At 32.4% G+C, this 12,020-nt stretch overlaps 1 protein-coding gene and 1 pseudogene across 1 annotated transcript; both read right to left on the bottom strand.

The window, feature by feature from the left end:
* Positions 1-1,125: 1,125 nt before the first annotated feature.
* On the bottom strand, positions 1,126-2,187 carry LOC108981233 (annotated as a pseudogene).
* Positions 2,188-8,189: 6,002 nt separating this feature from the next.
* LOC108981230 (nicotianamine synthase-like) lies at positions 8,190-9,487 on the bottom strand. The gene has a single exon (XM_018952341.2). The coding sequence runs from the start codon at positions 9,381-9,383 to the stop codon at positions 8,412-8,414; it is 972 nt and encodes a 323-aa protein (XP_018807886.2). The 5' UTR covers positions 9,384-9,487; the 3' UTR covers positions 8,190-8,411.
* Positions 9,488-12,020: the final 2,533 nt, after the last annotated feature.

The following is a 12,020-nucleotide window of genomic DNA, read 5'->3' as shown; positions in this document are numbered from 1 at the left end:
ATGCCCCGACTTTGTCACATTGCATTTTAGGCTAGCACAAAGTTGAACCTAGTAAGCGAACAACGATCGAATACATGATGTTTGATTAAGAATGAAAAAATAGGTGTTGTGTCACAAATTTGAGATTAATTTTGAACATGGGATATAGATTTTGGCTTATAAATTGATATGTCCATCATAAATAAAGCAATTGATTTTATGAGTGCATGATCAATTGAGACAGATTGAACCTTAAATGGACTTTTGGATCAACAGAAATTAAAAGCTGTATTTTTCCCTTCAATAGACATATGCAACTTCACTAGGGAGATGAAATAAAAGACACTCGGAACAAAATTCAGAAATGGATTGCTCCAAGTTAAAGATGAAAACAGAGAGATCTCTCAAGTAAATGAAAGAAGTTAAATATATATATATATATACACACACACACACATATATATATATATTATATGCATTTAGTAGATTTTTTAAAAAAATAATAAAAAAAAAGCAATAGAAGGATCCAATTTCTAGTTTTTGCAGTGAAATGGATTACATTGCCAGCAGATAGAATGAAAATATCAAACATGCATGTTGGAAATATGTAATATATAAGTAAGGGTATCGATAAATTTACAACTCTTTTACCACCACTTTACTACTTTTAGTATTTGTTTTTTTATTTTTATTTTTTTAAATATCTTTAATCATTAAGAAAAAATTTAAAAAATATACAATTTTACTAATAATCATTTTCTTATCTATTAAGTAAAAGAAAATTTAAAAAGAAAATTTAAAAAATTAAAAAAAATAATAGAAGGATAGTAGAAGAGTGGTAAGACTATCATTATTCTATAAGTAAACTAGTCATGCATGACAGAAGGAGCCAGTTCCTTGTGGCTTTGTCCAGCAGTCATAGATGGATGTCTTGAGAGTTGAATCTGATCAAGTACTGCCAATTTCTCAAAAAGTACTATTGCATCCACAAAGGAATCACAAAATAACAATCCCACAAGTTGACGTGGCTTCATTTGATTCATTGAACTGCTTTACAATGAAAGTAAATTTACAATCTGATGAACTGCATTACGCTACATTAGTTTATGAAATTATTTTTATATAATTCATTTATTGCTAGAATATTTCCCTTCTCCAAAATAGGTTCGGATACATGGTTTAGATGTCAGGTACATGATATGTTTGGGACAAGCACTACTGTATAGGCATTTGATATTTTCGCGCAATGACAACTGAATTAATAACCTCATCAATAGGATGAAACACCGAAAGATCAACCTCGAATCCACGAAGATCACACGGATCAACCACCGGATAGAGCAAAGCTCAAGCACCATGCACGCTCCTCGGCATTAAAAGAGCTTCCGGAGCTATGTACTTAGCCAAATGATCGATGATTCAGACCTTTTCATTCTTGACTATGCCCACTAGAGCTGCCTAGAAAACAACTTCATAATCTTGTAAAGCAGTTGTTACATTCATGATGTGATTATCATTGGTATGGAAGAACATTCTTTTTGATAAGTCAGGATCAGGTGAAACTAAACGAATAGCCTTCAAATTGGCTGAAGGGTCGATCGACATCATGATTCATAATTGTGAAAGGTCGTGGTGGTAAGGTGATTAGAAATTTAGAAGCCAAAACAATTGAGGTAAGGGAAGAGGACCCGAGCCCACAAAGGCAATTTTAAAAGGGTTATGGGTGCAGTGTGTTGGGCATGGATGGTGAACCAAATGAGGCTAAGCAGCTTGGTGAACTAAAATATGGAGATGGTCAAGTGGGTTTTCATGTGAGCCCAAGAAGGTAGAGAAACGGCTCTCCAAAAGTCCCTCAGACTCCCCACAAAGCCTAATGAGCTTGACCTCACAGCTTGGTTACATCAATTGGACTTGGTGGCATATATGCATGTGTGCACAAGTTAAGTATGTTCACATCTTTTGGAGGGTTTGAGATTCTCGAGGCTTGAGATTTGCTCACCATCTCAAATTCTTCTTCTACTAAAAGCTCTTGGCAGCTAATGTCGACACTATGGGGTTATGGGAGAGACTTCCAAACAAGGCAAACAAAAAGTGGTATTATAAAGACACTATTCAAGGTTAAATTAAATACAATGATCTCTTGTCCTCTAAAGGCCGTGGTTATCAGCTATGGGTATTGTGGGACCCACATCATATGGATATTAGCTATATGCTTGAGCTATTATTTAAATTTTTAGGGTTTTTGAATCTACATTTATCTTATTCATAAAGATTTAAATAATTTGACTTCTTTTATTCAAATTCGTCACGCAACTAGATATAAAATTAATATGCAGTGTCGTGTACATATGCCTTACGCAACTAAGATAATTCAGGATTTGTGAATTTACTTTTGTCTGATTCATGAAGATTTAAATAATTTGACTTCTTTTATTCAAATATGTCACGCAACTAGATGTAAAATTAACATGTAGTGTCGTCTCTGTATGCCTTATGCAATTATAAGATAATTCAAGATTTGTGAATCCGATCACTTTGTTCGAATCATTATACTTTGGATGACAATTTTTTTTTTAATTGATTACAATTGTACATTTAGCTTAATGGTAAAATGCCTTTGAAGTGAACATACTTGGATTCATTTGGATTTTTCACCAACATTATTAATCATGTAACATAATGCAGTAATTCTTATTGTTTATCAATCAAAAGGAAAAAAAATCTATATTTTTAAACTAATCATACTAAGAAGCTACTAACTAATTGATCATCGACATGGTAATACAAGTTGCAAGGTTAGGTTGATCATTGGCAAACTGTTTCCATGTAATATGGTCGCCATGTTATGCTTAAATCAAGTAGAGATCGATCTCGAGGATCATGATCTACTGCATGTTGCTATGTATTATATATGTAATAATTAAGAAAATACTTATTAGATAACGAATTGCATTATCGCTCTAAATTAATCCTACTAGTTAATTACTCTGTGCATGATTGCTTCAAATTTCTGTCAACTTTCCCAACAAATAATTGGGGAAGGAAGCATTTTGATGCCATATATATATATATATATATATATATATATATATATAAAAGGCATTATACATGGAAAAAATTAATGTTGGTAATTAGAATCCTCGTGCAAGTTTATGAAGAAATTAATTAGCCTTAAGTACTACTTCACTGAGTTTTAGTTGATCTCATCATGCAGACATCATAATTTAATACACACACACACACACATATGGCTAACTCTATCAGATCTGATGTAACTGATCACTCAAAATCTATCATATGTTTGATGTAGAAATAGATAGAACACCTGAGTACGATCTTGCTGTTATTCATTTGTTAGATATTTGTCATGAAAGAGAGTTTCAAAGCTCAAAAAAATAAGTATTTAATCATCATGAGCCTGCTATCCCTAGTCTGCAGATCACTTCTAATTAAATTCACTTTATTATTTCCCCAGTACCACTACTAATTATCCCATTTTTTTTCCTTGGACTTCTTCTAGGAAAAATAACCTATATTAATTAAATATGAGAAAAGATATTTGTAACTATGAATTGTATAAATATCGCTGCGTAATCGCTTTAAAAAAAATGAATAAAACATGGGACCTACATGAAAAAAATTAATTTTTTAATAGTAGACTCCACTCTTTTTCAAAATAATTACGCAACATTTACGTATTTCATGGTTGTATGTAGAATTATTCAATTAATATCGGACTCCCTTCTTTTTATTTAAAAGAAGAAGAAGAAGTCGACGACAGATGATCTAGCTCTTTGCATTATGTAGGCCTGGCTAATTAAGTCAAATTAATTAATTATGTTACAAATTAAGCAATTGATCTACATGATGAGATTGGATGTGATAGGAAAGCATGCAATATTGAGGGGCGGTAGAGTACTGATCTGAAACATACATGCAAATTAAACAAAATGGAAACAGCTATATATATATAGCCTGCATGCATCATCCAACTTATAATTTTGGAACTAATCATGCACAGATCATTGACAAGATGACCGACAAGAACCATGCATGTTGCTAATTCCCCCTACCCAAAAAAAAAAAAAAAAAAAAAGTCATTATATCTCATGTCGATGAACAGATAATTAAAGAAAACACCCCTTGATCATAGATATAATTAACAAGAAATTACAGGTACGCGGCCTTGATAGATAAGATATTATAAGCACAAGACGTACGTCATCCTGCATGTACAAATTAAGAGGCATGAAACATAACGTTGAATTATAAAATGAAGATAAAAGGCCGCCAATAGCTACGTACCAACAAAATCATCATGAATTGGACCAACAAACCAATTAGCGTCTTGATCAGCATATATATATAAATATATATATATATATATATATTTATATATAACCTACTGGAATTAGAAAAATGAAGTCAAATTATAAGTAATTAACGTACTGCAAGGCAGAAATACCGTTTAATATAAATATAGCTAATAATTTTGTTGCCAAGTCTATAACTACGAAAATAGTAGACAACACCACCTTAGCAAGATCAAGCTAGCTGATGAAACAATCCTTATATCTAAAGAAGTAAGCAACTTGCACGCGTAAATGTGCGCGCATTATGTCATGGCGCCATGCGAATTGATCTATTCTCTAGTAACTAGATTAATTACCAAATGATCAATTAAAGAGGAAAATTTCTAAAAACAGATTGAGCCGGCCTTCTTTTGTCTTGAAATTGAAGTTGATTGAAACCAAAAAAAACATGCATGTTTGGAGTAGCAAAACATGTCAGACATAGATGAACAAGCTGACAAAAATTCATAATGGAGAGAGAGAGAAAGAGAGATCAGAGATGATTGTTTGGTCTTCTGATCAGCGGACATGACTTTCTCAATCGGCCTGTTTTCACTGTTACAGAAATTGAATGTCTTTTAGAGCTCTTCTAGATCAGGTGTGCGTGCGTACGTAGACATGGAACATATATATTTTTAAGCTAGCACCGCGATAACTGAACTAGTAATAAGAGTACGTGAGATATTGAAACTAAGAACCTCAAACCGATTAATTAAGACCACAAGAATCAGGCATGCACCAGATAATTGACAAAAGCTAGAGCACCATGCATCTAGCTATATATGATTATTAAAAAAGCATCCGGAGGCCATAATATTGTACTAATTAGCGAAATCATGATATAACATACTTCATATCATTAGCAGGGATCGAGCTCATGAAGAACACTGAATATGAAAAGGTCAGGTTCATGAGTTGAAACCATATATGCTAGCTAGCTAGCATGACTACTTTGAAGAACTGGCCGGCTGATAAATCAGATCAGGTTAATGATATAAGAAGTCGTGGTGAGGTGAGAATATATATATATATATATATATATGTGTGTGTGTGTGTGTGTGTGTGTGTGTGTGTGCTGCCTAGACGATTGATAAAAGTGGAGATCATCAGGGAAAGGATCATGATCAGCACAGGATGAAGATCGAAAGGCACTTTTGCTACTGCAATATTGTTGGCCGCTTTCCAAATATATATAAAGTGTCTGCATATATAGTTTGGGGGAAGATGGAGCATGTTGACATCTTTGCAGCCTATGTCGACATTATGGAGTTATGGAAGAGTGTAAAATAAGTAAAACCCACAAAACCTGCCAAGGAATTATAATATTGTACAATAATGATCACTCACATGACTAAGGAGAGATCAGTAACCGATCGAGTAACTATATATTGTTTTTCTTTTTGGCCAAGGTTTATGAGCACATCATGATCGATACATCTAATTGATCCCCTTGATCTTTTCGGTAATTTTAAGGCCGGCCAGACATGACAATCTTTTGCATGCCCTCGAATGATGTGGTTGGTTGGCGACCACTTGAAGAAGAAGGCCAATGAACTTTTTATATAATTAAATTAACAAAAAGAAAAACAAAGAACATTAAAAGAGTTTTGTTATATATTAACTACTATTTACTCCGTACTTGACTTTTTTTTTTTTCATCGAGTATTGGGTGTTTTTCTTAAGGTATGGAATGTGGAGTATTAAATAGTAACTAATGAGAAAAATTATTCTACATTAATATATATAATTGCTTCAATTATATAAACTACAATATTAATTAATACTTCACACATTCTCGCTCACTCTCAAAACTTAATTATTTGCTAAGACGTTGATCACTTAATTAAATGGCACATGAATTTTTTTTTTTTGGTCTCATATTTTGCACGAAAATGAAAATATATATATATATATATTTGTATATATGTGATGATATGATGGGTAATTATGATCAAATAGTTATGAGAACAATGAGATGAGAAGCAAGCTAGGATTACACCCAGCTTAATCTCGATTCTTGACGCTTTAATACTTTTGCTAAAACAGTTATTCCACTAGCTAGTACTAGAGTACTCTCTCTCCCCTTGTCTTGTCTTGAAAACACTGTCCTAATTAATTTCCTTTTTCTCCTGATCTCCACCCTTCTCCTTGTTTGTTTATTGTTGATCAATTATCATTTGTGTACTTATATATATATATATATGCTTTGCATTCGTGTGTTTATAACATGTAATGTTTGGCAAACAAGAAAACTGATCATAGTAGTTTATATTTTCTCAAATATGTGTGATTAATGATTAACATTTCCTTTGAGTTTATGTCCAAATTCTTTATAAGGTCTTGAATTGGAGAAATTACGTACTATTAATTAGGTACGTGCTCATTCAACATTTATTATTATTTATATATATATGCTAGATTTCTCATTCTAAATCTTAGAGTTTGTAATTTTGTATAAAAACTTCAAGAGATCCTTACCCATTTGAGAACGAACTTCCTCACTAATAACTTTAATTCTATTTCTAATCTGGGCCTGGATCGATCGAGCTAGATTATTTAAGCTAAAATAATAATAATAAGTAACAGTCTGGCCTATTGGAAGTTTTTTCTTAAGATCATCAATTAACCTAAAGTCAGTTCATTCATCATATATTAATTAATTATTTCAATAACCATGTAGAGTACTTTTCATTCACCATCATGTATTACTTCAAAATTAGGACCAAAGTACTTTTGACACATATCAATTCATGTGAAGTAGTAGTAGTCAAAGGGCCGGAGCTTAGCTTATAATAACATTGATCCTGCATGCCTACCAAATAAAATGTTGTTTTAATTAATTCCTTGGAGTTAATCCGGCAAAACCTAAAATGGGCTTTAATTAAATGAAGTATCTTATCTTAAATAGGATGTTATAGTTACAAGGGTTTTAGAGTTGATTTGGAGCCACTATAGATAAAAAATAATTTTTCTCATCAGCCACGTACTACTCACCGCACACACCCCACACCCTATGAAGAAATAAAGAAAAAATTGTCAGGTGTAGGATCTGAGGCCGGTGAATAGTAGCTGATGACAAAAGGAGTAGACAGAAATATTTGTTGTTTTCCCCCTAACAAATTAGACAAAATGACAAGACACAATTGTTGTTTTCCCAAACAACTTGCTGTCCAATATTTAACAGTACTTAAAGCAAGATAGCCACCAATATGATACATGATATATATTGTATGTATCGTTAATGCAGCAGTAACCGTAGTAACTGCAAAAACATAAATATTATTGCAGAACCCAACAAAAAATGGGTCTCTCTCAAATTGGTCTTTTCTCTGCTTTCTCTTCCTGTCCTCCACTCACTGATATCCCCATGTATAAGATACGTTATCCACATGAAAGAAGAGATTAAAGTGGAGTAGTACTGACATCAAGATGTTTAAGACAACAGGCATGATATCAGCTAAATTAAATCTTTCTGCACAGCTAAAATAAGTCTGTTTTCATCGCAAAAAATGATTACAAATATCCATTTTTATTGTAGCATGCCCAATTGTCAGCATGTACAGATAACTGAAAGTTTCTTGTTAACTGATTGGAGTACTTAGAGATGATCAATTGAATTAAAAAATGATGCCAAATTTTGTTGTGATCAATCCGGTACTGTGATCATTCTTAATCAAGTCTTTTCTGAGGGCGCCCTTTCCTTTTAGGTCAAGAAAATAAACTATGAAAATGGAGAACTTAATTAGTAAGAAGCTGATATATACAAGAATTCAAAAGATCGAACATTTATGATCTCCCATCATATATATCCAATGATATATAGCTGCCATGGCTTGTCAAGCTTTTACTGAAAATAAATAGATTACCAAGTTTAAGTAGAGAAAAATTCTGAAACACACATTTAAACCTTTTTATTTCAAGATGCTAGAAGTACACAAAATGGAAACATACTTCGAGTGGGTATGTAAACAAGTTAGACATATTGCAACGAACATATGATAGAAGCAATTGAATGACTCAATACCCAGCTTATATTATAGCATCACAGACAAGAGTACTTCTTGGTGAAATTTAAGGAGTTTAGGAAAGTTGGCGCTCCTCAATGGAGAAGTCCTCAATCATGTTGCCGTGGTTGAAAGGGTTGAAGGCTTGGATTTCAGAACACTTGCAATTAGGCAGTATCATGGGGCCAAGACTCTGCTGCTCAAGTGAGTGTGTAGGCATTGGGTATTTACGTGCAATGACAACTGAATTAATAACCTCATCAGTGGGATGAAACACCGAAAGAACCTCGAATCCACGAAGATCACAAGGATCAACCACCGGATAGAGAAAAGCACGAGCACCATGCGCGCTCCTCAGCATCAAAAGAGCTCCTGGAGCCATGTACTTGGCCAAATGATCGATGACTCGGACCTTTTCCTCCTTGTCCATGCCCACAAGAGCTGCCAAGAAAACCACTTCGTAATCTTTTAAAGCAGTTGTTACATTCATGATATCGTTGGTATGGAAGAACATTCTTTTTGAAAGGTCAGGATCAGATGAAACTAAACGAACAGCCATTGAATTGGCTAAAGGGTCAATATCATAATTGTGAAAGGTGGTGGTGGTGAGGTGATTGGAGGCCAAGACAATTGATGTAAGGGGAAGGGGGCCAGAGCCCACAAAGGCAACTTTGTTAGGGACATGATATTGGGTGCAATATTGTTGGGTAAGGATGGTGAATTCAAGGAGGCTAAGCTTGAGGTAATTAGAATAGTAGGGAAAAATATGGAGATGGTCAAGAGGGTTCTCATATGAACCTAAGATGGTAGAGAAATGGCTCTCCAAAAGTCCCTCAGCCTCCCCACAAAGCCTAATGAGTTTTGACCTCATTTCTTGCACCCTTTTGCACAGCTTGGTTACATCAATTGGATTTGGTGGCATGCATGTGAGCACGAGTTGGGTGAAGAGCATGTTGACATCTTTGGAGGGTTTAAGACTCTTTAGGCTTGAGATTTGCTCAAACAACTCGCGGACTTGTTGAACCAAAGGCTCTTCTTGGCAACCCATGTCGACACTATGAGGAAGTTAACAAGGAGGGGAAGACTGATCTCCAAATCCAAGGAATTAGATCAGAATTGAATAAGAATATGATGAGAAACAGCAGGGCAAGTTACAACTTCCGGTCCCTTGAAGGAGGTCATTATTTATGGGCGCTTCCTGGCCCCACATAGCACAATATGAGAGGGTTGGCCACCTTGTTATTTACATAAAATAAATTATATTAATACAATAACATTAAATGATTTACAAGGTTATGCGCATAGACCACTAAAATGTATACAACTGTTTTGATGCGCTTTATTATTTTTCTCTGAAAATATTAATAAACTATATATATATATATATATTGAAAACATAACAATTTATAAGTTTTTTCCTTTTAATTCTCTGATATTAATATTATGAGAAAATATATTTGGAATCGTGAATTGTGCAACCGTCGCGTAATCACTTTGAAAAAATAAATAAAACATGAGACCCACATAAAAGAAATGAATTTTTTAATAGTAGACCTCATTTTTTTTCAAAATGATTACGCGGCGTTTACGCACGTTATGATCGTATGTATAATTATTCTAATATTATTGGTTCTTAAAAACAGTAGTACTAGTGCTGTTCTCAACACGTATGTACATATCTGAATTAATAAACCCTAGATTTTAACTTCTTAATTTTATACCAATGAGATTGAAAAAAAAAAATATTAAGATGTAAAAAACATACACTAATTAGCCAAAAATAGTTGGATTTATAGCCAAAGAAAATATCACACGTTAATGAAAAGAGAAATGCTTTAACAACAAATAAATTCATGCATAAACGTACATGGTAAATCTACAAATTACTAATTAATGTGTCTTGAAGTACTAATATGTTAGATTATAAAGTAGATCTAACGACATGAAACCATATGAATTTATTTTATAAAATTTTTTTGTAGTTGTAGCACTTCTCTAATAAAAATTACTGGACACGTGCATGACGTAGTTGAATTGAAGCCTATATAGCTATGAGGAGTGCTATAGCCACAAAATGATTACATAAAAGTAATTTCATAAATTGATTTGGCTTCATATGATCCATCATATCTGTTTTACAATACAATTAAGTAACTTTACAATCTATCAAATCATATTAAATCACATCAATTTGTAAGATTATTTTTATATAATCATGGCTAGAATATATATTTCTCGATAGCTATATAGGTCCCAAGGTTTTTCTTGTAATTGCCAGTTTCGAGAAGAAGTTGCAAATACTCGTGTAGTGCAATCATGGGAACTTTGAATAGAAATTAACCATTTTCACTATATATAGCTTATTGTATTTATAAGTCATTTAATACTTAATTTTATTCTTTTGCTCATATTTGTTTTTCCAATCATGATATAAGCATGAAAAATCATGATGAAAAGTGAAAACTATCAGGAATTTAAAAGATGTATAGAGATAGAACCAATTAAAAAAGAAAAAAAACAAAGAAGAGATGATGATGAGAAAGAAGGAGAAAACAGATAAATTTGGGTGGACAATATTAATTACTTTGTACACATATAATTAAATCTAAATCTAAATCTAAATCTAAATGATCTAACGGTGGTTGTGAATTAAAATATATTCCCTAGCTCCAGCTTGTTCTTTCACATGAGTAAGCTTTATTAAAATTTATTATGATCGATCGTAATTCATTAATTAACACCAATTAACTTACATCGATCGTAACATCCAACCAATCATAATAATTAATAATTAATAATTAATTAATTCACCAATAACAAAGAAATCAACCATATATATCCTTGAGGGTTCTTTATTTATATATTATCATGAGCATCATTCAGTTCACACTATCTAGCTAGGTAGCTGCATGCAGGTCAATTCGATATATACCTATATCTCACTTTTGATGGTGTAGTTCTAATTTATTATTATATCATAGACATGAATTAGTACATTAATATTAATGTTGGGTCCACTCCAAGTGATCTATATATAGTTCTCATTGCAATATCAACTTGACTAATATATATATATATATATATATATATATATGTTACGCTCGGATTCTTTAGGATAAACCAAAATTTAATTACCATGGGAATTAAGATGCCAATTCACTGAAAAATAATGTTTATTGGGGATGAGATATATGCGACAAAAATCTGATTAATTAGAATAATCATTTTTCTTGCAAATGATTCTCGAATACATCAAGAAGGATATATATATATATATATATATATATATATACAATTAACCAAAAATATGAAAATCAAATTTCGTTGTTTTCACTAAATTATCTGTCTATAAGTGTTGAATACAATATTATTGGACCTTCAATTTTGCATATATATTTTTTTAATTTATAACTTGATTTTGAGAGGCATTCAATTTGATCCTTCTAACTTTTTTTTTTCATTTTGAATCAAACTTGTCATTCCCTCCATCAACCATTTTTAATCAATCATAATAGCTAGCATGCCACGTCTCATCATTTTTACCAATATCCCTTAATTGATATGACATCAAATTATTGACCTAAGAGTGTAATATATCTAATAGAGAGTTAAGTGAAGTAATTTTCAATTAACTGTAATTCTGTTAGCTAAGTTTGTTATTGTGATTTTACCTTTATAGCCTTAG

Source organism: Juglans regia, chromosome 11 (assembly GCF_001411555.2).
Source record: "Juglans regia cultivar Chandler chromosome 11, Walnut 2.0, whole genome shotgun sequence".
NCBI lineage: Eukaryota > Viridiplantae > Streptophyta > Magnoliopsida > Fagales > Juglandaceae > Juglans > Juglans regia.
Note: the sequence above shows the minus strand (reverse complement) of the source record. Positions and strands in the feature narration are given on the sequence as shown.